The 27816-nt window shown below is 37.0% G+C and overlaps 2 protein-coding genes and 1 non-coding gene across 3 annotated transcripts; 1 reads left to right on the top strand and 2 right to left on the bottom strand.

The window, feature by feature from the left end:
• Nucleotides 1-19170: 19170 nt before the first annotated feature.
• On the bottom strand, nucleotides 19171-19911 carry LOC131597296 (uncharacterized). The gene has a single exon (XM_058870001.1). It carries the CDS (start codon nucleotides 19909-19911, stop codon nucleotides 19171-19173), a length of 741 nt encoding a protein of 246 aa, XP_058725984.1.
• A 42-nt stretch (nucleotides 19912-19953) lies between these two features.
• LOC131597295 (uncharacterized) lies at nucleotides 19954-21366 on the bottom strand. The gene is made up of 4 exons (XM_058870000.1): nucleotides 20862-21366; nucleotides 20751-20803; nucleotides 20495-20660; nucleotides 19954-20378 (listed from the first exon to the last, which is right to left on the bottom strand). Exons 1-4 carry the CDS (start codon nucleotides 21364-21366, stop codon nucleotides 19954-19956), a joined length of 1149 nt encoding a protein of 382 aa, XP_058725983.1.
• LOC131600865 (small nucleolar RNA R71) lies at nucleotides 20990-21096 on the top strand. Its single transcript, XR_009283469.1, has one exon. It is a non-coding gene; the product is annotated as a small nucleolar RNA R71 (small nucleolar RNA).
• Nucleotides 21367-27816: the final 6450 nt, after the last annotated feature.

Genomic DNA, 27816 nt, shown 5'->3' with positions numbered 1-27816 from the left:
GAATAAATGACTTGCCATTTTGAATTGCATGTCCAAACCATCTAGAGTGAGAATAAATGACTTTTGTAGATCTTGACATCAAGCACTAGGAACAAACCAACAATGTCTAAATAAGCGGAGTCACAATCTTTTATGGCTTTCAACCTTGTCTTCAAGAGGTGGAATCTTTTTGTTATTTCAATTATCGGAAACTTGAAGACTTCAATTCCCAAATTGTTCTCATGATGGGTTCCCTCCGTAACAGTAATAGGAATCTCAACAGTACTCAGACATTCTGATTCACAAGACTTCCTTCTGGGGTGAGATTAACATCTGCATTTGGCCTTTGAGGAACCTATCTCAATTCTTCTTGTCAAAAGAGGAAAGCAAAGAATAACCTCCATGCAATGATTCATAGTCCCCATTTTTGTTCTCATCTTAGTCAAAAACTCAGAGTTTTTCCATTATTAACTTTCAAGCACATAGCGGTGAGAAGTCTATTTGTTGATGAAGTCAAAATCTGAGTAGAAAGGGCCACCATAAACTTCTGAGAGAACTATGAAATGCATGTTTCATTTATGGAGAATCCTTAAGTCTTTTCATCAACTTTTGTTTCTCTTTTATTGTCTCTTCCTTTCTTTTGCATATAATATCTTTTTCTTTTTTCCTTTTCCATCTTTTCTGTTTTCTATTTTTTTTTCGTTTCCTCTTTTTTTGAAATAGACTTTAGAATCCCCCACAAATGAAGTGGATAAAGCAATCATGTTATGAAATGCAAAAGCATGGGATCAATGGCCCACACAATATGAGTGGCATCTGTACAATCTCTGGATAAGTGATGAAACATCTCTGTATAGGTCAAATGTCACAGGATCAAAGGTTCGACGCCCTTTTTTGAATACCAAAATATCAATAGTCACCAACAGAACATGTACCTGCACTTGCAAAGAATATGATTCCCTCCCCACTCAGGGGAATCTAGGTCAGGGTAGGTCAACCTGGGAACCAGCGTTAACAATTCACCGACGTCATGACTATCCACTCTATCCTAGGTATCCTATGTGTCGACTCTGGCATGAGTATTAGGCCTTTTACCTCATAGAACATCCCACCCAATCTGCAAACAGAAAGTAAACATGATATGCAAGTAAGACATAAACATGATATGCAAGCATATATACAGGATGCAAACATATAAACAAACAAAGAAACACCCATAAACGAAACAAACAAAGGCTAGGATCGACTCGCTAAGTACGAACCCGCAATAGGTCTAACGTCCCCAGTGGAGTCGCCAGCTGTCGCTATCGCGAAAAATGGATCAGAGTCGCCACTAATATATTTATCCCGTCGAGGGAAAGGAGTACCAGATAACCTAACTCAAAATAAGAACAAGGTCTTTCAACTAGAGAACAGGGTACGGGAGTCGGTTACGCAAGGGGAAAGTGCTAGCACCCCGCGACCCAATGCCTACGTATCCCTTACCAGGAATCAGAGCTACCGTAGTTCGGCTCAATAGTTTTCATTTGTTTTGTGTTTTTTATTTGAACAGAGGTTAAGGTCACAATCCACGATGCTCGACCTTTGGAGACTTATACGCCTAAGTTTGGAAAGGACTTAACTTGTTCTTAGCAGCAGAATGAACTTGGGTTTGTGTCTTTTATTGTAATTCCATGCTGACAAAACCCACTACAAGGCTTCGCATCACTTCCTTACATTGTTTTAAATCTGATAATTTATTAGATGTTTTGAGTATTTTTTGTTGGTTTTTTTTAAGGGAAATTTGTTTGTGACTGAGATCATACCAAAAAAGTGTTTAAGTATTTAGAGAAATACACCAAGGCCTACGCCTCAATCATTTCTCTAAATAGCGGTTAAGAAATACACTGAGGCCTACGCCTCAATCATTTCTCTCCCACTAAGTAGGAAAGAAATACACTGGGGCCTACGCCCCTATCATTTCTTTCTTACTATGAAAAAAAAATAGCGGTACGATCCTCGTCGGTTTTTATTAGGTTTTTTAAGGTTGAAAAGAAAAAGAATGAACAAGGGGAACTAACCTATTTTCTAATCTAATTGTTATTGTTTTTGTACTGGGAAATTCTAAGTCCTAAGGTGAACATGGTAATGAGATATATTCTAAGAGGAGCATACAAGCGGTATTAACAAAGTAGGCCTAAAATATGGCAAAAAATCTAAGCAACAAAATCATACAAAATTTATACGAAAATAACATGGAAATAGTACGAAAGAAATAAAAGAAGTGATCCAAAAATTAGTACAAAATTAACCTAAAAATACTACTATTTTTATGAGTTTTATTGGTGTTAAGGGAATTCTAATTCAAGTCTAAATTGTACTAAAAGACCTAAATGCTAATAAGCCTAAACTAGTATTTTTATGGTTTTTTATATCATTTTTTATTACCTAAAAATCGAACAAAAATTATGATTCTAAATGCTATTATTATCTAAAAATCTATTGAGAAAATTATGATTTTATACTTTTTATTATCTAAAAAAAACTATGTCAAAAATTCTAAATCTAACATGAAAGAATGGGCTCAGGGGGGTGAAATCCTGAAAATTGGTGGTGTAGCCCAAGCAGGGCGCAGGGCGCAGCCAGAACTGGCCCAATGGTTATTTTTGTATAGATTTTTGGCAGAAAGAAAATGACAACATGGGCCAAAGGGGGTGTGATCCTGAAATTTGTATTAGGCCCAAGAGTTTGTGTCCAACAATCTTCAGAATTTGAATCAATCCCAACAGACTTCAATTTACAATTGTTTTTTTTCAGATTTTTATTGAATTAATGTTTGTTCAATTAGCAAATTTAATTAATTAAATAAAAAAACAAATAGAAAGAGGAATTAGGGTAAAAAAACCTCGTGACCATTCAGCTTGTTCAAAACAGAATTCTCCTTCCTCTCTTTTCAGAACGAAAGGCGGCGGAGACTCTGTCTTCTCCGATCAATTCCTACCCTCCCCGGCGAACTCAAGCGACGGCCGCTAGCAACAAGGTCCTCTCAGGCTCCCTACGCTCAATCGCTCACTCTCTCATCCACTCTCTCCGATTCGGACTCATCTCACATTCTCCGATCAACTCAAACACTCGCCGCAACAACTTGAAAACTCAACCTTCTCTGACGAAGACTCGATCTACTTCTTCATGCTTCTGCCTTCTCATCTGACGCGATATGGTTTGCGAATCATAAGGATTATTGATGCAGTGCAGGAGTTTTTTCCGAAGACGCGCGATAAAGATTCTTTGAGGCGTGTTACGAGAAGGAGCAAAATCGGCGGTGCTTGATAGTTTTCAGAAAAAATTCACAAGGAAACCGAGAGAGTGAAGACGAAGTGTGAAGTTTGATGATGAGTTCTGATGAAGAAGTTTTCTTATTGAAAGTGAAGCGTGATATTGAAGCAGGTTGAAGATTGGAGAAATTGAAGAATCATGAACACGGTTCAGAGGCTGAAGATGATGAATCTGCGGTCCCTTTTTTTGAGTTTCTTGGAGATTTTCTGTGTGGATTCAAGGTTGTTGAAGGTGAAAGAATGAATATGAAGAGAAGAAACCGTTACAGGTTGTTACGACTCTGTTATATTCTTTCCTTTCTCTGCTGAGTTTTTGTTATGATCTCCCCCTAATTCCTGAACTGTTCTGATTCTTGGTTAATTATGGAAGATGAAGATGAATGAAGAAGGTTTCTGAATTGGTCAAGAGAGGGATAAGATTGAAGAGGTGTTCTGAGAATTGATTTTTTTATGAAGAATTGGATGAAGGTTGATGTTGAGGTTATGGAGAAGATTGAATATGGAATTGAAGTGATGAAGATGGGAGACAGTATTGAAGATGGTGGAAAAATGGTGGAGACTGAATCTGAATGTGATGGCTCAGTTATATAGAGAGATGGAGGCCTGAGAATCCGAGCTTCAAGGTTAGATATAACTCCTTCTAATTTTTTCAGTTATGCTCTGTTAGTTACATGCTGTTAGGAATTAGTTATTAGGTAGTTTTGAAGTTAGTTAGAAGTTAGTAAGTTAGTTACGTTTCTGTTTTGAATGTGGTTAGGTTAGGTCTGATTTTTTGTGAACTGTTAGTTACAGAGTGAAACTGAATCTGTTAGTTAGTAACAATTGGCTTGATTTAGAGAAACTGGATATGCCTTGTGAATGCTGCTTTGCTTGTCGGTTTGCTTTGCGTTTGTCACCTCTACTTTGATTTTTGTTATGAAACTTCTGATGGGACACTTGTACTGCAACTGTTAGTATCATTTGTTTTTCTATATGTTGATTTCCCGAAATCATGTTGATAGGACTGTTGCAGTGGGTTCAATAACTCTCTGTTTCCTTTTGTGTGCAGTGTGACTGAGATACTTGCTTGAAGTGAATGCACAGGTTTGGATGATGGACCTCTTTTGAACTTGCAGGATTCTGATTTGAGCAAATGGCGTGAAGATTTGGATCAATATTGGAGGAAGATTATGAATGGGAAATAGGACTAGTCTTAGGTTTTTATGTACATGGTTTTGGTGTACTTGTAGTGGCGATGATGTTGTAATGGTGATCGAATAGTGGATGATAATTCAAGTGAATATTGATGGAGTGTGATGAATGTAATCTTTTTTTGTTGTAAACTCTTTTGTAATGGATTATTGTGGACATGGTAATGGAAGAATATTGTAATGAAGTTCTTTTTCTTTCAAATGAATGTAACTATTATTCTCTTCCTTTTCATTTGCTTTGAATTGTAATCCAAGTCTTTGGTCAAAGGTCAAAAGTTCTTGTAGATCTTCTATTTTCATTTGATGACCCTGTATTGGAACGAATCCCGTATTGATTTTGGAGCAACATATGACAAGCTTTAAATTTTAATTCAAAATTGCATTTCCCTCCTAAATGTTCAAATGAATCTTCATATATTTCTTTCAATTTGCAACTTGAACAAACATCATGAAACAAGAGCCCAAGATGATTCATTATGAACTTCAGTAACAAAGTTGATCGTCCATGGTTGACTTTGACTAAGAGTTGAAATTTTGCCAAATGTCTTTAACAATTGAAAGTGGCCCCATACCTTCTTCAAACGAATGAATACACACTCTTTTGGCGAAGCTTCAAATGGATAGCTTGTATTCCAAGTAATCGAATGAACCAAACTTTGAATTGGAGAATAAACCAGATGACACCCTAACAATAAGATGATCATAGGAACAACCCTGAAAATCCACTAGTTGACACAATCACAGCAAAATGAACTTTAATCCATGATTAGTTGAAAATCTCAATAGAAACAAGCCTGCACAAAGTATGAGTTTCAAGCCATGTGAAACCTCAACTCTATCTACAACCTCGATCCCTTGCCAAGCTTATTGATTAATGATGAATGTTATGTCAATGACCTAATGAAGTATGTACATGAATGCAAAACCTAAGCCAGTTAGAAATTAAATAGGTGGGCAAATTTTGGGGTGCAACAATGATGTTGTAACATCCCATGTGACATGTTATTCCAGATGTTGAATTGCTCCAACATAACATGTTATATCATTCCAACGAGACTCTTTGTTGTACCTGTTGTTATTATATATTTATAGATACAAGTTATTTTATTTGTTTTAAAAAAATTAAGCCAACCCTAAAACCAGAGAACTAACAATCCCTACAAAAATCAGTAGCATATATAAAAGGGCAAGGAAAACAAATCTCTAAGCTCTGCTTGTAACCCTAGTATATGTTTATTAAAAGTTCTGAGTTACTTAATGATTGTAGTTACTTATGTATAAGCAACTAATTCAAGTGAATATATCTATCCTACTATTTCAATCATTTTTACTCATGTAGTCCACTTGTTGTTGGATCTCTCACAACAACAAGCTTGTAAAAATTTCCAAGGTGACCAGTCAAAGAAACAAATATTAGAATTATAACACATGGTAAAGCATGCACTCGTCACACACATTTAACATAAAGACACTTTATATATTAACTTCTCATAACTCAACTAAAAGGAGTTTAGCTCATAGTGAAATAAGTATAAGCAATGAACCAGGTTCTCGACAGAAACATCTTAGAACAAAGGGTTGCACAAAATATAATAACCTAAGATAGACTTGAAATGGAACTTGAGACGGCTAAGTCTTCAAGAAACGACTTCAATCGCGCCAGTGTTCATCAACAAGTACATAAAGGAATGGAGAGAGAAGCTTCAGCACACTTCCGCAACATACTTCATGAATTTATAACTTTTTAACTAACAAATGCTCCACACCTTCAAGTGATTCTTCTATCTCCTTTTATAGATCAAGAATACTAGGGTTTCTATTGTGTCTTGTATCTTGGGCCTCGGATCAAGAATCACTCAGCCCAAGGGATCCTAAACGTCTCTTTAGTAAGGACAAAGAGAGCTTCAGTACTAGCCGACAGTAGTGGGGGAACAAGGTGAATTGAGCATACTGTCATACGGTGAACTGACTTTATATCGAAATGTAGCGGTAAGCAAGAGTCGCCACCGACTTTTATTTTATCCAAATTAAATAGAAAGGCTAAAAGAACAGAAAAAACCTTTTAACAGAAATTTGAGTTCGGGGGGTAATTATGCAAAGGGAAGGTGTAAGGCACCCTTTGCATCCATGGTTTTCCATGGGCTCTTAATTGCTTTGCTCTTTTTTGTTCAGAAATGTAGAAGAAGTGAACACGGACTTTAGCTCGTAAATGAGTGTAGCCATTTTGAAGGTTTATGAGAAAGAATATGAAAAAGTTTTAGCCAGAGCAAGGCAATTAGGGGCAATTACCTTAATAATGTAGAAAATGGTTCTTTTAGACTTTCAGAGTGAAAGGGTATATTCGTGTCATAAGAGTGCAGAAAGCCTTTCATTTGGATGTTGAAGGGTCGTCGAAATATCGTTCCCCATAAGACTGTCCCATGCCATAGAGGGGCAGGTAGTCTAAGGGAAGGATCAGAATAGCCTTTTCGTAGGCAACCAGAGGATACCTCAGCCTTTTCGTAGGCAACTTTCGAGGGTCGAAGTCATATTCGTGTATCCAAGGCAGCATCATTAGGGACTTATGACTCTTATTTGTCGAGGCAACATGGCTGAGGTATCCTCGTATTCGAGGGACATGGCTATTCTGCAAAAAATACAAGGCAACAAGGCAACAAGGCAACAGGCAACAGGCAGCAAAGAGGTTACCCCAAAAGTGTGCGTGTGTGCAACAATCATGTGATTAAATTCAATATATTATCTTATAATTAGTTATCTAAATTCATTTAAGGCTTGCACTCCCTAGGATTACTAACCACGCAATAAATATTAACAGTAATGGGGGAAGGGAAATTGTAACCAGCGGAGGAGAGGGGAATTGAAACCAGCGGGATAAATAACACAAAAATAAAAGAGGTTAAAGTTTCAGGGTTACCGACTATTCGTAGCTTTGGCAATTGGGAAACCCTGAAGATTGGAAAAGAAAGAATAAAGGGGTGAGTGCATTATCGATTCAAATGATAATTAGGGTCAACCCTAATCAATAACAATAACAATAAAAGGACAAGGGTAAAAGAATCTTAGCTTCGATTGATGAAGGTTGACAGTCGGAGGTTGCCTTGAGCATTGACTCTGACCATCTTTGATTTGATATGGTATAGTTGGCAGTCGGAAGAAACCTCGGGGCTAACCCTGAAAAATGGCAAAGGCAGAAAATATATGTGTAAGTGTATGCAAGTTCAAAAAGGGTTTGAAGGGTAAACCCTGAAAACAAAAAGGAAGCAAAATAGACTTTAAAGTTTAAATGAATACTTAGCTTCGTATTTGACGTGGCGCGTAGTCGGAACGTATTTGAAAAGTAACCCTGAAAAGGCACAGAAAATAAAACATTCAGTGTAGGGTATGATCATCGTAAACCCTAATTAGGGTACGAATTGACTAAGTTTAATATGATAAATGAAATCGAATTAATTAATCGTTGGTTTTCAACCCAATTAATTAAATCGGTGAAAATTAGGTTTCGATTGAAATTTCCTAATCCTAATAAGTATTTTGAACAAATAATAAAATAATTATAATTAATTAAGATAACTTAAATATTTATCAAATAAAATAATTACCAATACTTAAAATAAATAAATTATTTTTAATGTTTTATGGAAAAGAAGTTTTAAAACAATTTGGTTAAAGAATTATTTTGAAAGAATTTTGAAAATAAATAAAACAAACAAGTAAAATGAAATAAAGAAAGAAAAAACTAATACTATGTAAATAAAAACAAAAAAAGGAAGTAGAAACTCAGCTGGTAATTGAGTGTGGAGCAAGGCTGATGGTCCGCAATGGACTGGCGTCTTCGCGCGCATTGGATCATCTCCGTCGGTGATCTGATGGTTAGTGTTGATGGTGCATCGTGTACGTCTGTGTGTGAAGCGCACCGGATCTGCATCGGAGTAGAAGCACAGAAAATAAACCAAAATGTGTTGGAGCGAGGATCGAACCCCCTTCATTCAGCACATTCTCGCGCGCTGTAACCAACAAGGCACTTGACACTTTTTGTTAGTGTAACGAAACGCCAATCAAAAAAAGCAAATTGGAAGATTCAAAAAATGATTTTGCGCGCCCAGGCCCATCGTCTTCAACCTTGGGTTTTTGCAAACAGAAACAAGCTTTTACCTACTGTTCTGCACACGTAGCCATAGCCCTGCAAACATCAATTTAGACAAATACGCAGTATAAACTAGTATTAAGGGTACTGGAAGATTCGGAATTGGCCACTGAACGCAACCATACCACTCATTCGATCCAATTTCCCCTATACCGAGAACCCCTCATATGGATCTCTAAAACCCTAGAAATGGTGAAAATTGGTCCCTGCACTCAATCAATGATTTAAACATACGGAAAGTTTCGCAATAGCATCTAGAACATGATTATGCATCCAAATTGTATTGATTACGAACAAATTAAAGAAAACAAAACTCCAAATTGTGAGTGCAAACCGTGAGTATATGAGCCTTGATTCAGATGATTTTAAGCTTCAGTAACGATCGGGGAATGTTCAGGAACGCTTCAGGAACACGTCGGAATCCTCAAGAGCCCTTGAATCTCTCTGCAATAGACAAACCGACTTTGTGTTTCTTAAGCCAAATTTTGAAGCTTCCACCGAATTCTTATGGCCGCCAGTCCCCCCCTTGCATCTGAATAGATCCTAGCCCTTATAGGGAATACTTTTAGGTCAACAAATACGAGTTAAATCTTGCTAATTGAGAAGATTGAGATTTGATAGAAATTTTGATTTCCAATCTTTCTAAAATTAGATTTTTTGAATCCAATCATCTCTCTCTCATGCCTTGTACGATTCTGGTCATATATGTGATGTTTGGATTACTTGATATGGTCCCAAAATAGTTCTCATGATTTATTCCAATTGTTTCATATTTTATTTTATTTATTAATTATTTAAATGAATAAAATTCACATAAATAATGAATAAATGTTATAAGAATAAAAGAAATTGGATCATGAGTCTCTATTAGCCCATGAACATGTTGGGGACTCAACTCTTAGGCCCAAACTCAACTCATCAAAATTCAACACCTTGCATTTTGTGCATCTTCTAGAAAATGACCAACTTTAGGAAGCCATAACTTTCTCATATTTTCATATTTTTAAGTGTTCTTAGACATTTTAGAGAGCTTAAAGAGTCCTCTAAAAACTCCTTTTGGTTTCATCTCAATTGAGTTTATCATGTTCAAGTTATGAGCTTTTGAAAAAGATGACTTTTTGTTGACCTTTAGAAGGACCTATAATGTTTTGGCTCATATCTCCCAAATGGTGCATTTCTGGCCTTGCCTTGTGAGAGACAAATTTGTAGAGAATTCAATTTCCTTCAAACTGAGCTTTGGATGGAAAATTTCTGATGTTCCATGTGAGAGTTATGGCTGGTCAAAGTTCAGTTGACTTATCCTATGCAAACCCTAATTTAGAAACTTTTTGGATTTGTTGATTTCTGATCTTTCCTTGATGAACCATGATCAATTCTTGATCAAATGGTGAATGATACTTCAATATGAGGATGTTTGACAAAAAATCAGGAGTTTTGACTGTATTTTGACCACAGTTGACTTTTTTAGGTCAACTAGTCGACTGTTGACTTTCTGAGCAATCGAGGGACCAATCCTTTAAGCTGAGACCTGAAATTTGTTATAGAGGTCATGTGAGATATATTGAGCCATATGGGATGCCTTGGAGCCATTGATTCACTGATTTTCCTTTGAACAACTCAAACCCTAGTTTTTGAGCCTTGTATAGGAGAATGTGTCTTGGAGCTTTGTGTATTGTTTTGAATTTGCATGAGAGAAATAGTATGGGCAAATTTTGGGGTATGACACATACTGTCACAACAGGCGGCGCGAAAGTGTACTTTTTGGGGATTTTTGTCTTGTAGTGCTGCTTGCTCCCACTTTGTGTTTTGAATATTTTCCTTTCTCATTTTCAGTGCCCAATAGACTTCTTCCCTCCATTATGACTGTTTTCCTCCATTACATCAGCTTGCACTTTAGTCCCTTACGAATTAGACTTCCTTCCTTACGGCATACTTTTTGACTTGCTTAGTCGTGCCTCCGCATGCCTTTGTTCTAACTCCTGTATTCAAAACAACATTAAACCAACAAAAGGGAGCACCTAATGTGCTCCACACTAACTAAACTAAAAAAACAATTAAAAATTAAAAATTAAACAAATCTAAGACAAAATACAGAGCAATAATGAAGACCATGCTTTAAGCACAGAGTAGTGATGAGGCAAGGAAAATACAATATTCCATCTTTCTTTCTAGCACATGCCTTAATTTCTTGAACAACAATCTTTTCAACATTGACATCTTCTCCGGCTGTGATGCAGTGCAATAGAGCTAGCCTTGATTTGTTAACAATTTCATTGTATGTTGTTGGCTTGACAAAGTGTTTGATAAACTGGTACCATCCGTTTGAATCTGGTGTCAAATCCATCCTCTTCACTGTCTTTTCTCCAAAAGACTCTACCCAAGTTTTTCCTTCATTGCAAAGAGATTTCATGAACACTTCATATTCGTCTTCAGATGCTCTTTCCATAATCTCATGATATAAGCTGCCAGGGTTCTTCATCCCTAACATCATGTTGATGGTTTCTTCAGAATAAGAGACACTTATCCCTCTAACCATAACTTCATGCTTCTTGCTGCTCATCATCAGGTTGGATAAAATTCTTTCATCATTTGAGTGATGTATGAAACTAGTTGCTTGCACTTGGACCATTTCTTCATCTTAATCAGTGACCCAATGCCTTCAGGAAGACCTAGGTTTTCGTCTTCGCGATTCCGAATGAACCCTCGTTCAGAGAGGAGAGCTCGTCTTGAAATGTATTTCATGAACCGAATCCTTGCTTCAGCGTTAGTGAATGTTGCTTCAATGTCACTTCCATCCTCATCAAAAACATCAACAATTGGGTTTGTGTTCTTGCGAGTGGAATTCTTGGTTCGCATATGGGAGGCGGAAGCTTTCATGGTGTTTTAGGGTTTGTGAAAATGATTGATGATTTTGGGGAGAAAGAGAGAAAATGATTGTAGACCGAAATGGATTTTGAAAATGAGTGTGGGAATAAAAGTAGTGAGGAGTGGTTTATAGAGAAGTGGTACGGTGAGTGGGTAACATATCAGTTTAGGAATAAGAGAAGTTGGCGGTTATGGGGGTACGTGTCAGAAGAGGGAGAAATTTAAATTTCTAATTAATGGTAAGAAGTGATATGGACAGACCTATAGTATAGTGATTGGCGTGTAGGTTATGATTTATCTTCAAAAGCATGCCAAGCAATAAATGCCCCTGTCTGTATGACATCTCTACTTACATCGGCACAGTGCCGCACGCGTGACCCTTGATTTTCCCTCTAAATCACGTGCCCCAAGGATTTTCTTCTTTTATGCTAAGTCATGGAGACTCACCATTTTAGCATCCTATCATTTCCATGGAATAAACTTCTCAGGCTAGACACCTCATGCCTCTGACTCTTTTTCACTTTGGCCTTTCAATCAATCATCTGAAAACAAAATAACTAAAAGATAAAAAATGTAAGTCTAGACTGCCTCCCAGTAGCGCTATTTTAAAGTCTTATAGCTTGACCTTAGCACAAATCAAGTGGATTCCAGCAAATCAATGGTGATCCTCCCATTGTCCAAGGATTCACCATGATACGTCTTCACTCTTTGACTATTAACTTTGAAGGATTCACCTGTTTTTTCATTTAATAGATCCATAGCCCCATTTGGATAAACTTTAATCAATTTGAAGTGGCCAGACTATCTAGATTTAAGCTTTCCTGGAAACAACTTTAATCTAGAGTTAAATAAAAGAACAAGCTGTCCTTCATTCAATTCTCTTTTAAGACACTTTCTATCATGCCATTTTTTGGTCTTTTCTTTGTACACTTCAGCACTTTCATAAGAAAATAATCTATGTTCCTCAAGCTCATTGAGTTGCAATATTCTAGCTTGGCCAGCCTTCGGTAAATTAAAATTGAGAGTTTTGGCTGCCCAAAAAGCTTTGTGTTCCAATAAATAGAAAAATGACACGCCTTGCCATAGACAAGTCTGTATGGAGACATGCATATGGGGGTCTTATAGGCTGTTCTGTAAGCCTACAAGGCATCATCTAAATGTCTAGCCCTGTCTTTTCTAGATGGATTCACCACTTTCTCTAAGATTTTCTTTATCTCCCTATTGGATATCTCTGCTTGTCCACTGCATTATGGATGATAGGCTGTAGCAACTTTGTGTTTCACTCCATACTTGACCATTAGGTTTTGAAAAAATTTGTTGCAGAAGCGAGATCCCCCATCACTAATGATCACTCTAGGCGTACCATGCCTTAACAGAATATTTTTAATCAAAAATTTGGTAACTATCCTAGCATCATTAGTGGGAGTTGCTACTACCTCAATCCACTTGGACACATAGTCTACAGCCACCAAAATGTATAAATTGCCAAAAGAGGGAGGAAACGGTCCCATGAAATCAATGCCTCATACATCAAAAATTTCAATTTCTAAAATGTTTGTTAAAGGCATTTCTTGCCTCATGGAAATGTTTCCCACTCTTTGGCATCTATCACATTTTTTAACATAATCATGAGCATCATTAAAAAGAGAGGGCCAGAAGTAACCTGATTGTAACACCTTAGCTGCAGTTTTGCTTCCTCTAAAGTGACCTCCATAAGATGCTTCATGACAGGCAGAAAAGATTTGTCTTGCCTCTTGTTGATCCACGAATCTCCTCATTAGTTGATCAACACACTTCTTATATAACAAGGGTTCATCCCAAAAGTAATTCCTTGTCATGTGAAAGAACCTCTTACTCTATTGAGATTTAAAGTCAGGTGGCACGACTCTGCTCACCAAGTAGTTGACAATGTCAGTGTTAGAGTCCTATTTGTACATATTGTGTTCATAGATTTTGTGGTATTTCTCAACTCTTTCACCAAGTTTTGATTCTTTTTAGTATGATATTATGTATATGAATAACATTTTGTTTAGGTTGTACATAAGTTAAGTTTTATGACTTTTCTTTAATATTTATATAGGTGTTGGTGATTTTAGCAAGCTTGGATTGAAAGGCTTTGATGTAATGACCTTGGAAAGAGGTGTGGAGGATAAAAGAAGAAGAACTGTATCAGCAGGTCCGCTTAGCGGACCATAACCACGCCTTCCGGCAAATGGTAAGTGTGGTTATGCAAGAAAGGTGGCTGCAAGAACATGGGATATGCAAGAAGTGGCAAGTGTTCTCTCCTTTGAAAACCGTGGATTTATAATTAATCATTCAGGTAACCCAACAAGAATGGATCGAGGGAACATGAACCAAAATGCGCAGTTGTATCTGGTTCTCCTGCTAAACAACATCAAACCAAGAAGCCACAATTCCAATCTCACTTTAGTTATGTCTTGTTTGCTTTATTGGATTATGACTGGGGGAGAAGTCGACGTTGCTAGATTATCGCTCAGGAGATAAGGGAGGTAGCTTCTAGTGGTCACAAATTGGGGACCAAACCTGCTGCACAGCTTACATTTCGTGGTCTCATTATGGGACTTTGCAGGAAAACGGGTGTGGAGATTCCTGATTTGGTGAATATGAATATCACTAGTGTTGTGGATACCGCTTATATTCATAGGTATTATTCTCCAAGGCTAGGCCACAGGGCTCAACCTCAACCTCAGGCCATGGCTCCTCCAGCTGACAGATATAATGAGCAGATGGATTGCAGGTACAATTGGGCATACTTTGATGCTAATAGAACATCACAGGCTATCATTCATGACTCCCTTGTGAAGCTATACCGCCACCAATGTAATCCAGCAGATGTTCCCACTTTTCCTACTAATGAGGAGTATGGAGCTCATTGTGCATGGCCTGCGGAGAGGCCATTTTTCAGAGAGGGGGAGGAAGATGAGGAAGAAGAAGATGAGGAGCAAGGCAAAGATTATTAAGGATGACGATGATGTGACTTTTATGATGTTGTTTAGTTTAAGTTTAGTTTATGTTATTTCTTTTGTCAAGCTACTTTTAGTTTATGTTGATTTAGACTTAGTAGTACTTTATTATTAGTTTGTTAAAACATTTTGTTCCATCCGTACGCGGATGATGTTTTGTGTACTTTGGTGGCCATGGATGCCACCCGAACTTATTTTGTAGGCAACTTATGCCTTTGTTTAATTAATAGTTCATGTTTTGAGTATAATTTTGTGGGCAATTTATGCCCTTGTTGTTTATTTTAAATATTATTTTTAGTTGTTGTTTATCATAGTATTTTGTTTTTAGTATTGTTATTTAGTTTGTTTAGGTATTATTAGTATTATGTATATTGTATATAAATAAGATTCCTTTTATGTCAAGTTAGTATAGTATAGTTGGTTAATTATAGGTTAGATTGTGCATATATTTTATATGGTATGTATATAAAAAATTTGTGTTTGTCTTTGAAAAAGAGTTATGCTCTAAAGAAGCAAAGTTGTGTCAAGGTGTGTCAACATCAAATTTGGATGGTGATGATAATATTCTTGATGATGTACATACCAAGGTAAGGATTTCCTTGCTTTTTGATTAGAATATGACTATGGATTAGGAAATTTAAACAAAAATTTTGAGCCACATTGCATTTTGTAAATCTTGTTTATATTTGAATCAATTTTAGGACAAAACTAGAAATGTGAGAGGATATCCACTTTGTACAAAAACAAGAGTGTTCTAGAAATTGGTGTTAACTTAAATGATTCATGTTTAATCTTTCTTTGTTATGAGACATTGGAACTTAGAAGGGATCGAGGCATTCTTTTTGAGCAGTACGAGAAAAACCACCATAAAAGAAAAAACAGCTACCGGTGAGAGTGCGATCATTTGTAACCAATTTTGAGGTTTGAAATTTTTTTGTCAAGTGAATCAAAGAAAATTGCAATAAATTTTTGATGAAAAAGAAAGAAAAATCTTGATTCACTTGAAAACTTTCTTTGGTAAACACTTAACCCAATAGCAATTGAACCTTGGATGGAAAGCATTGATGTCTTGATAGATAGAAATGTTTAAAGTTTGGGAGAGAGGTCTACTAAAGACATGAAAAAGAAAGAAAATGGTCGTACAATGCATTCTTTGAAAAAAAAATGAAAGAGAAAAGGAACATAAAAAAGAAGACAAATCAAAATGACTCAAAGAAATGAAAAGAATGCATTGTGTGTTTAGGAACAAAAGGGTATCAAGTACATTGTAGTTGTGTAAATAAACAAATGCTTTCCATGATCATTCACCCTTTTCGTTTCAATGGCCGTGTACATATATTATCACTTATTTGGAACCCAGACCTAGTAACAACCGAATAAAGCCCTCATTGATCTTTGTTTCGATTGTCTCTTGTGCATAGTAAAGATAAATATATGAATCGTTTTGGATGGGCACCATTTATAGTGAGTGTGATAAGTCCCTTATGCTATCATTGCATTTGTCCTTCATATTTTGTGAAGTGAAATTTAGGGGATTCATTCATGAACATTATTTCCTTGATGCAATTGTGTTGAAATGTTTTGTGTTTAGAATTTGGTTCATAGTCATATTGGAATCTTGTGGAAGCAAGTAAGACTCATCTTATAGGTATGTAATTCAAGTTTGAACCATTCAATTTGTGTTGCTAACCTTTTGTGAATACTAGTTTTTGCTTGTGAGCTAGCTTTGTTTGAGGACAAACAAAGGTCAAAGTTGGGAAGAGTTATTAGAATCCTATTTGTACATATTGTGTTCATAGATTTTGTGGTATTTCTTAACTCTTTCACCAAGTTTTGATTCCTTTTAGTATGATATTATGTAAATGAATAACATTTTGTTTAGGTTGTACATAAGTTGAGTTTTATGACTTTTCTTTAATATTTATATAGGTATTGATGATTTTGGAAAGCTTGGATTGAAAGGATTTGATGGGATGAGCTTGGAAAGAGGTGTGGAGGCTAAAAGAAGAAGAATTGTATCAGCAGGTCCGCTTAGCGGACCATAAGCGCGCTTATGCTCCCAAGAATCAATAACATCGCTTGAAGCGAGGCTTGGCAAAAGCGAATCCTCATTTTGGGTCCGCTTAGCGAAGCCATCCCGCTAAGCAGAAGTTGAAGACAAATGAGATATTTTGTGTTATCCGCTTAGCGGACCTACTTTTAAGCCACTAGTGTTTAGGCACTTAAGATGATATTTTGGGGACTGTTTACCAATTTTTTTTAAAAGCATACATTTAGACCACAAGTTAGGGCAAAAGAGAAGAGAAGAGAAAAACCATTTCAAGTGTAATTTAAAGATTTCTAAGCATCTTTCTTCATCTTTCTTGAGTTGGATGCTACTAAATCTTGGTTTGTTACTTGTTGGTGAAGCTTCCATGGCTATGGAGAGCTAAGTTTCATCTTGGGTCAATATTAGAGGTAGTTAGTTTGTAAATATGTATTTCTTTTAATCTTTTGTGTATGAACTTGGTTAATGATTAATATATGGTGAATATCTTGTTATTTATGTCCTATTTGTTGTTTTAGATCACTATTGAGAGATATGTTTCAAATCTTGACCTAAAGGATATTCATCTATCAATAAACAAACTCTAGAGATAGATTTGTGGGTTGATAATCACTTGTATCGAGTTTTTAAAGATTATCATGTTGATTGTCGGCATGAGAGATCATTTGAAGGTTACTATGATAATATTCACGATATTGCTTTAGAGATAAACGATATCGAGAGGATACATGGTTGTATCAATCATTAATAGGTTCATATACATGATTATTATAGTACATGTGAAGCAAACTAATGAACACTAATCTTGGCACAGTTTTCTCAAATCGTTTTCAAACCCTATTTTATTGTCTTTATTTACTTTTCATGCTCTTTACATCTAATGCTACCAAACTGTTACTCAACCTTTGCTCAAAATACACTAAATTGTAGAACGGCGGTAGTATCACATTAATCCCTGTGGAAACGATAAAGGAAATACTTACCCTTTTAACAGTCAGCATACCAGGGAGTCACGCCATCCGTTATCAACAATAGCTGCTCATCAGGAAAACTTTCTTGTATCTCTCCAGCATCTTTGTCATGAACTTCTTCTGGTAGCCTTGATAAATTATCAGCTACCAGATTCTTTACTCCTTTCTTGTCTCTTATCTATAGGTCAAATTCTTGTAGCAATATAACCCATCTAATAAGTCTTGGCTTGGCATCCTTCTTAGCAATGAGATACTTTATTGCCGCATGATCCGTATACACAATCAACTCGGTGCCAACCAAGATCTGAACTTGTCAAAAGCAAATACTACAGCTAGTAGCTCCTTTTCAGTGGTAGTGTAATTAATTTTAGCTCCAATCAAGGTTTTACTAGCGTAATAGATAGTGTGAAACACTTTGTCATGCCTCTAACCAAGTACAACGCTAATTGCAAAGTCACTTGCATCGCACATCAATTCAAATGGTTTCATCCAGTCTGGAGCTTTCACTATTGGATAAGAGACTAGAGCCTTCTTTAACAACTTGAAAGAATTCATACACCCTTACTGAAGACAATTGGCACATCATGTTGTAGCAATTAAAAAAGTGGTTTGGTGATTTTTGAGAAATCTTTGATGAACCTTCTATAGAATCCAGCATGTCGCAAAAAACTCCTAACACCCTTTATGTTAACAGGTGGGGGAAGCTTTTCAATGACCTCTATTTTAGGTTGGTCCACCTCTAAACCTTCTTTTGAGATTTTATGCCCTAGCACAATTCCTTCTTTTACCATGAAATGGCACTTCTCCCAGTTCAGCACCAAATTAGTCTCTTCACACCTTGTCAGGACTATATCCAGGTTTTTTAAACAATGTTGAAATGACTCTCCAAAGACAGAAAAGTCATCCATGAAAACTTCCATGGAACTCTCACTAATATCAGCAAAAATAGCCATCACGCACCTTTGGAAAGTAGCTGGTGCATTGCACAATCCAAAAGGCATCCTCCTAAAGGCAAAAGGGCCATAGGGACAAGTAAATGTTGTCTTCTCTTGGTCTTTGGGTGCAATGGCTATTTGGTTATAGCCCGAGTAGTCATCCAAAAAGAAATAATACTTCATTCCCCCTAATCTATCCAACATTTGATCAATAAAGGGAAAAGGAAAATGATCTTTCCTTGTGGCCTTGTTCAGCTTCCTAGAATCCATGCAAATCCTCCAGCCAGTTATTGTTCTTGTGGGGATAAGCTCATTCTTTTCATTGCTGATGACAACCATGCCTCCCTTCTTTGGTACACATTGGACAAGGCTAACCCAGATGCTATCAGAGATGGGATAGATGATCCCAGCGTCAAGCTATTTGATGATTTCTTTCTTGACTACCTCCTTCATGATGGGGTACAATCTTCTTTGGCTCTCTACACTATTCTTGGCATTTTCCTCTAAAATAATTTTGTGCATGCAAATAGTAGGGATGATACCCTTTATGTAAGCAATTTTCCAAGCAATAGCACTCTTGTGTCTCTTCAAAACTTATAACAACTGGCTCTTCTGGAATGCATATTGAAGATGGGCAGGTAGTTATTTTAGTTCCACTTCAGGAGGTACCTCTATGGATGGTGAATTTAGCTTTTGTTCAGACTCCAAGTTGATTATTTCCAAAGGTTCCTCTTTCACTACTTATCTTTTCATATGGAAAAACATGATTCCATCTTGAAGTACTTCCTTTACTTTTCCCATCTCTTGAGTCAGGACATCAGTGGTCTTTAATAAGCTTTTATGAATAATCCCGTCCCAACAGGAAATCATTGAACAATCAGCTATTTCTTCCTCAGGATATTGTAATGCATTCAACACATTAAATACCATTTTTTGACCATTTACTCTCATGGTGAGTTCACCTTTCTCCACAATAATTAATGTCCTTCCCGTAGCAAGGAAAGGTCTTCCCAAAAGAATGGGAATGTCTTCGTTAGCATCAAAATCCATGATTATGAAGTCAGCTAGAAATACCAATTTATCAACTCTAACTAGTACATCTTCAATCTTCCCTTGGGGGTAGCAAATGCTTTTGTCTGCTAGCTGCGAAGTGATGGTTGTTGGCTTGGCTATACCTATCCCTAGTTTCTTGAATAAGGACAAAGGCATCAGATTGATGCTTACCCCTAGGTCGCACAATGCTTTTCCATAAAATGTTTCTCCAATGTTGCAAGGTATAGTGAAACTTCCAGGATCCTTCAACTTAGGAGGGAGCTTGCCTTGCACTAGTTGATTGCATTCTTGAGTGAGTGCAATAGTTGCAAATTCTCCCACTCTTTTTCTTTTAGTGAATATGTCTTTCATGAACTTGGGATAATTTGGAATTTGCTTAATTGCATATATCAAGGGTATATTTATGCGGAGCTGTTTGAGTATCTCCATAAACTTGCCAAATTGTTTCTCTTCTTTTACTTTCCTAATCCTTTAAGGAAAAGGAGGTGGTGGTCTCTCCTGGACAAACTTATTCTCATTGATTGGCTTTGTTAAGACTTCAGGTTGCTTTGCAGACTCTGGAGTCTTGCCACGCTTGATTTCAGCTCGTCTGTCTTCATCATTGTCTAATGAGGTAGGTTCCTCGTTAGACTTGTCGGTCTCTTCAGTGTTGTCCTTATCAGGCAGGACTTCACTTGTGTCGGCTTCCTTGTGTGCTAGGGGTTCACATTCCTTTCCACTTCTTAACTTGATAATTTTGCATGTCTCTACATTCTTCACTCTAGAAGTAGATGATGTTTCTGTCGAACTAGGAAGTGTTCCCAATGGTTTGGAACTCAAAGCGGTTGCAATATGCCCCAATTGGTTCTCTAGATTTTTAATACTCACTCCTTGTGCTAAGAACTGACTCTTTGTCTCTTGAATGAATGATTTCAAGATGTTTTCCAACTAGTTGTTGCCCTGAGCAGGCACAGCAAAACCAGGAGGAAATTGTGGCGTTTATTAGCTTGGGTAGTTTGAGGCTTCAACTAACCTTGATTGTTGCTCCATGAAAAATTTGGGTGGTTGCGCCATCTAGGATTGTAAGTGTTGTTGTACGGGTTGTTGTATCTGTTGTTATTTCCCACATAGTTTGCTGAAATTGGGTTTGCAGTACACTCTTCAAACAAATGTTCTCCTCCATAGTAGACACAGGCAACCTATGATGTGTTTGTGACCACCATTACTGGCTCAGATTTAGGTGCGTCTGGAGTCATCAAACTCTTCACCATCTTATGAATTTGTGCTACTTGTGCAGCAAGTGCAGTAGTCTCGGTGACTTCATGAACTCCACTAGCCTTCTCTGAGTTATAATCACATTATCTCTGCTGTAGGCCATTGATACATATTGGCCGTGATACTTTCTATCAATCGATATCCTTCTTCATAAGATTTAGACAATAGTGCTCCTCCACTAGATGCATCAAGCATGTTCCTTGATGATGGAACCAACCTATTGTAAAATGTCTCAAGTTGAATACAAATAGGGATACCATGGTGAGGGCTCTGCCTAAGCAACTCTTTAAATCTTTCCCAAGCTTCGAAAAGTGACTCTTCATCTCCTTGCCTAAATGAGGTAATTTCATTTCTCATATTTGCATTCTTGGAAGGAGGATAATACTTAACCAAGAACTTCTTAGCCAAGTCATTCCTTGTAGCAATGGAATTTGGCTCTAAGGAATTCAACCAACTCTTTGCTCTATCCCTTAAAGAATAAGGAAACAATCTGAGCCTGAAGGCGTCATCAGTCACGCCTGGGATTTTGAAGTTGATAGCTACATCCAGGAATTGCCTCAAATGTAGAGGAGGATCTCTAGTAGGTGCTCCAGAATACTGACTAGTGGTTTGTAACATCTGAAACATCATGGTCCTGAACTAGAATTAGGCTGCAGTGATCTCTAGTAAGACAATGCTAGTACTCATGGAGGTTGGATCAAAAACAACATAATCTATGATGTTTCTTCCCCTATCATTGGCAACACCAATGATGTCAGTATTTTCTGCAATGACTGGGATCTGTTCTTCTTCAACTGGAATTTCTAGAGGGTCTGGGTCAGCCAGATGAGCTTCTGGTTAACGTCTAGCACGTCTTTGCCTTCTTAGGGCTCTTAATGTTCTTTCAGGTTCGGGATATCCACTGTGAGTTGGATGTAACGATTTACGCATCCAATAATGTAACACCTTTCGTGATACCAAACTACAACATACTGTCAAAAACATAAATGCTTAAAATGAATAGAATCAAATACAAAAATAAAAAGGTAATAATCACTTCCTGGCAACGGCGCCAAAAACTTGTTCGCAATTCTATAGTGTCACATGCAAATATGCATGTTTTGATTGTAGTAAGTAACAAGTATAAGAGTATCGTACCCATAGGGAGTGCTACTACGCAGACATGACTTTTGTATTAACTATATTTTTCATTTTAAGCATAAGTAAGTAAATATCATAATGATTGTTGGAATTGAGTCCAACTTTCTTATATTATGAAAAATGCAGAAAAAGACAAAGTGTTGTAGAAGTAATAATAGAAGTATAGTTGAGCTATGATCCGTATATATAGGGCTGGAATAGAGTCGAGTCGAGTCGAACTCGCCTCAGCTCAGTTCGACTCGTTAAGAATTGGCCGAGTTCGAGTTCGAGCTCAAGTTCATGACAAACTCTTTTTTCGGCTCAAACTCGACTTGTTAAGAACTGACCGAGTTTGAGTTCGAGTTTATCTCGAACTTTCTTTTCAGGTAAAACTCGCTTATTTCACGAACTTAAAAGTAATTTTTTAAAGTCTATTTTATATATATATATTTGACTTTTTAAATTAATTTTTTTAAAATAAAAAATGTAGAAATAAAATAAAAGTTATAAAATTTAAATTTATACAATTTTATTTTATTTGTATAATTATTTGTAGAAATATTTTGCTCACTAGAGAATATAAATTATCAATTAAAACTGTTAGATTAAAATAAAATATGATACTAAGATTTAGAGAAAATATTTAAACCTACTCTTAAAGACAATATAATCTATCTCATATATAATCGAGTTGACTCATGAACTTAACGATTCGAACTATGTATAGTTCAAGTTCGGCTCATTTAGTTAACGAACTTAGTTTTTATCTCATACTCAACTCATTTGGTTCATGAACCTAGTCCAACGATTTAATTTTTGAATCGAGTTTCGAACTATTTTCGAGTTAGTTTGGTTCATTGCCAGCCCTACATATATATATGTTAGTGTGTTTATGTGTTGATGAAGTGTGAAGTCGTGACATGCAAGGTCAGAAGGATCTAAACGTTTAGTATATGTCTAAGCTCCGCTTGTAACCTTAGTATATGTCTATTAAAAGTTCTGAGTTCCTTAATGATTGTAGTTACTTGTGTATAAGCAACTAATTCAAGTGAATATATCTATTCTACTCTTTCAATCATTTTTCTCACGAAGTCCACTTGTTGTTGGATCTCTCACAACAACAAACTTGTAAATATTTCCAAGGTGATCAATCAAAGAAACAAATATTAGAATTATAACACATGGTAAAGCATGCACTAGTCACACACATTTAACACAAACACGCTTTATATATTAACTTCTCATAACTCAACTAAAAGGAGTTTAGCTCATAGTGAGCTGAGTACAAGCAATGAACGAGGTTCTCAAAAGAAATATCTTAACACAATAAGTTGCACAAAAGGTAATAACCTAAGAGAGAATTGAAGTGGAACTTGAGACGGCTAAGTCTTCAAGAAACGGCTTTTGTGACGCCACTATTCATCAACAAGCACATAAAGGAATGGAGAGAGAAGCTTCAACACACTTTTGCAACACACTTCAAGAATTTATAACTTTTTAACTAACAAATGCTCCACACCTTCAACTGATTCTTCTATCTCCTTTTATAGATCAAGAAGACTAGGGTTTCTATTGTGTCTTGGATCTTGGGCCTCGGATCAAGAATCACCCTGCCCAAGGGATCCTAAACATCTCTTTAGTAAGGACAAAGAGAGCTTCAGTACTAGGCGACAGTAGTGGGGGAACAAGGTGAATTGAGCAGACTATCACAACAGGCGGCACAATAGTGTACTTTTTGTAGATTTTTATCTTGTAGTGCTGCTTGTACCCACTTTATGTTTTGAATATTTTCCTTTCTCATTTTCAGTGCACAATACACTTCTTCCCTCCATTATGACTATTTCTCCTCCATTACATCAGCTTGCACTTTAGTCCCTTACGAATTAGACTTCCTTCCTTACGGCCCACTTTTTGACATGCTTAGTCGTGCCTCATCATGCCTCTGTGCTAACTCCTGCATTCAAAACAACATTAAACCAACAAAAGGGAGCACCTAATATGCTCCACACCAACTAAACCAAAACAACAATTAAACATAAAAAATTAAACAAATCTTAGAGAAAATAACATTAAACTAATTACTAATAAGGCATGTATTAACTCACAAAAGTTGGGTTAACATTGGTACTATGCTTATCTTCACATATACAATTTTTATTATCTCTCGAATGAGGTAATATTTCCGAAGTATGTGTTTGGATCATTGGCGAGATCTAGGCTCTTTAGCTTATGCGATAGCACTATTGTCATCACAATAGAGATCAATGGGAACCACAATGCTATGGACTATGTGTTACCCTGAGTTTTCGACTTACAAACAAATTGGTAATTGGTCCTTGATAGAAGCACAAGATATTTATATCTTGAGTTAAGGCAGCTCGACTGAAGAATTCTGGTCAAGTCGAAATCGTTCGACTAAAAAAGGCCACAAATGTCATCAGCGTTTGACTAAAATGTACACAAAACTTAAGCGTTTCTGCCAAGTTTTAAGTTGGGGTCGGAAGACACCAGAAGTTGAGGATGACAGATTTCAGCAGTTTTTGAGGGACGCGTGGAACTCTCATAAACAAAGATTTTGCATGTCGTGGACACGCGGTAGCTAGTGATTAGTCGACCGTTAATAGCAGTTGTCATATTTTTACTATTTAAGCAAGTTTAGGAATAGGGGAATGGGTCCACATTTTCTACAAAACACAAGTGAAACTCAAATCTCTGTGCAAAATGAATATTGAGTGCTGCTTTGGAATGTATGTATGCGCACCAGTTTAATTTATGCAATCATTTACGTCATGCTTCATTTTCAGTGTACATTTATTGCGTTTTATTGTTCTTATTTACTTTAAAGCCTTAAATTTCAGTGTGTTCTTTTACTGTAAAATTATTGCTGCATTTAATTCAAATTAGATACACATAACAGATAAAGAAAAGCAATTAGTCCTGGAATATTCTAGTTGATTCCGCAAAAGTAACCTTTAAAAAGGAAACTAGCGTTTGTTTACCATATTTCTGGGTAAACAAATTGGCACGCCCAGTGGGACCCGTCAATTGCTATTTGTTTTGTATTTGTTCGTGTAAAAGTTATGTATGATATTAAGAAGTGGTCGACAATTAATTAACATGTTTGAAGTTAATGTCAATGATTCTGACCTTTCTAGAAATCAAGGAGTTGTCCTAACTGGAACAACGTTACAAAATGCTGCAAATTCATCCCCAGTTAGAACAACAAATACTGGTGGATCGACGACATCAACATTAGTGCCGTCACCAATGAATGTACGGTCACCGTTTAACCATTTGCGACCGCCGTTTCAAGGAGTAATACATCCACCAGGTTTTAACCCTCAATTTGGAATGCCTACATCGATGATGCAGGGTTTGCACACGAACCCTTCATTATATTCCGGTAATATGATGGCAACAAGCACATCAAATCCAGGGGGTTGACCTACGGGCATAGGTTACATCAACCAGCCATTGCCATCTCTAAGTACTACGTCGATGTTGTCAATCCGACAACAAATAGACGAAAGCAACCATGAAATGGTGAATGCCCTTACTCAACAAATGGGAACTGTTTTTACTCCCATGATAAACAATACAAACCAAAGTTATGAGATATTGGCTAGACAAATGGCCAGAATAGCAGATTTCTTTGGGGCACCCCCACAACCAAACCTTCCGACTTCCCAAGGGTCGAATGTAAGAGTAGTTGAAACTACGGAACATGGGGACCAAATTGAACAAAATATTCCTAGGGTAGTACAAAGGCATCAAGATGCTGATCAAGTTCTTAGGAATATTCAACAAGATGCCAATGTCGGACACATTAATATCTCAAATGTGGTCGAACAGATTTTAGTTCAGAATGGGATAAATGTGGGGTTACATAGACCTAATTTCGTTTCCCCGTTGTCAGAATATGTAAGGCAAACAGAATTGCCTAGGGGTTGGAAAATCCCAAAATTTACTAAATTTGCTGGTGAGACTGGCGAGTCGACAGTCGAACATATTGCTAGATTTCAGATAGAGGCTGGAGAATTAGCAAACAACGAGAATTTAAAGATGAAATATTTTCCAAGTTCTTTAATAAAGAATGCCTTTACCTGGTTTACAACCTTACCTCCACAATCCTTGTTTTCGTGGAACCAGTTAGAAAGAGTGTTCCATGAACAGTTTTTTATGGGACAGTCGAAAATTAGTTTGAAAGAATTAGCCGGGGTAAGGCGAAAGGGTACAGAAGCGGTTGATGATTATTTGAACCGTTTTAGGTTACTGAAAGCTAGATGTTTCACACAAATCCCTGAACATGAGTTAGTCGAAATGGCTGCAGGTGGGTTAGATTATTCCATAGGGAAAAAATTAGATACCCATCACTTAAGGGATATGGCACAACTGGCAGATAGGGTGCGTCAAGTCGAAAGGTTAAAAGCTGAAAAAGCCAGAGTTAGTAAATACCATAAGAAAGAAAAGATAGCTTATGTTACTACCAATGAGTTCGTCTCTGATAGCGATAGTGAATACGAGGAAGGAGAGGTCAATGTGGCTGAATTGAAGCCAGGACCACCATATATATGTAAATTACTTAAGCCCTCAAAAGATAAAAATCCGATCGAAAGCAAAAATGAAAATTTTGCTAATAAAACATATACATTTGATATAACCAAATGTGATGAGATATTTGATTTGTTGGTAACTGATGGGCAAATCATAGTACCCCCAGGACTTAAAAAAGAGGATTTTGTAAATTTCATAATTTCTTGGGTCATAAGACTTCTCAATGTGTCCTTTTCAGGGATTTGGTGCAAAAGGCTTTGAAAGAAGGAAGGCTACAGTTTGGAGAAAAACCAAAGTCATCAATGCAAGTTGATACTGATCCTTTACAGGTCGAAGAAGCCCACTATACGGAGCTTGCTGATGTAATGATGGTCGATACTACTGATGGTTTCGGCGAAAAGAAAGATGGTGCTAATGATGGCAAGGTCTTGAGCATGGTGTATCCTGAACCAAAAGAGAGCCTTTTGAAATTCCTTGAGAGATGTCACAATAACAACTCTCAAGTTGGGTTATGTCCAAGGTGTGATGCTGTTTTCAATGTTGACGCTGCAAACAAAGTGAGATTCGACCCTCGTCGAGGTAAGAATCGTCAGTTCATGTATACAGGGGAAAGCAGCGGTCGAAGGAATGGAGATTACAGGAAGCTGTTCGAAAAGCCAAATACTTTTTGACCTAAGACGGATGTCCCTGAAGATAAGTGGGTGAAACCCATTAATTACCGAGGAGGCAAACGTCCTGAATGGCAGATCCAAGGTGTTGGAGCAAAAGCTGAAGACTCTTGGACTGATAGTGGATCTAAGAGGAAAAATTATATATCTCCAAATTACAAAGGAAAGAATCCTATGACTCGAACTCAGTGGAGGCGTTATCAGAGAAGCCATAAGAATGGGCAGGAAAGCTCGAAGATGATGCAGGCGGGTTTTTCTCATTACCAGCCAAAACTTTTTCATAGGAAGTTGACTGAGGAACAGGCCAAGGTGGCAAATGAGAGACTGGCTGCAGGAATGATCCTGGGAAAGAAACTCATCAAAGAGTTAGTCAACGACGATACTCGGAATCTCAATACAGGGAAAGAAGCTGAGTATTCCCCACTGTCAGATGAAGAGGTTGATGACAACTTTGATATAGAATCAGATGAGTTGTTGATTGACAGTGGAATTGTATCAGTGCTCCCAGCAGAGTTCGACAGGATATCTGAGGTGTCTGAAAATGAAGATGACTTTCTTCCAGACGAAAATGTGGAGGAAACATCTGTTTGCTCTTATGTAATGGGAAAAGGAGTGGTAGAGGATCAAAGGGTTGTGTTTGAAAATCCAGGTCGGGGAATGATGTATCATTTGAAACCTCTATTCATAAGGGCAAAGGTAGATGGGGTTCCAATAAATAAAGTGTTTGTTGATGGTGGGG

Source organism: Vicia villosa, linkage group LG4 (genome assembly GCF_029867415.1).
Source record: "Vicia villosa cultivar HV-30 ecotype Madison, WI linkage group LG4, Vvil1.0, whole genome shotgun sequence".
Taxonomy (NCBI): domain Eukaryota; kingdom Viridiplantae; phylum Streptophyta; class Magnoliopsida; order Fabales; family Fabaceae; genus Vicia; species Vicia villosa.
The sequence above is the reverse complement of the archived record's forward strand: the minus strand, read 5'-3'. Positions and strand labels throughout refer to the sequence as shown.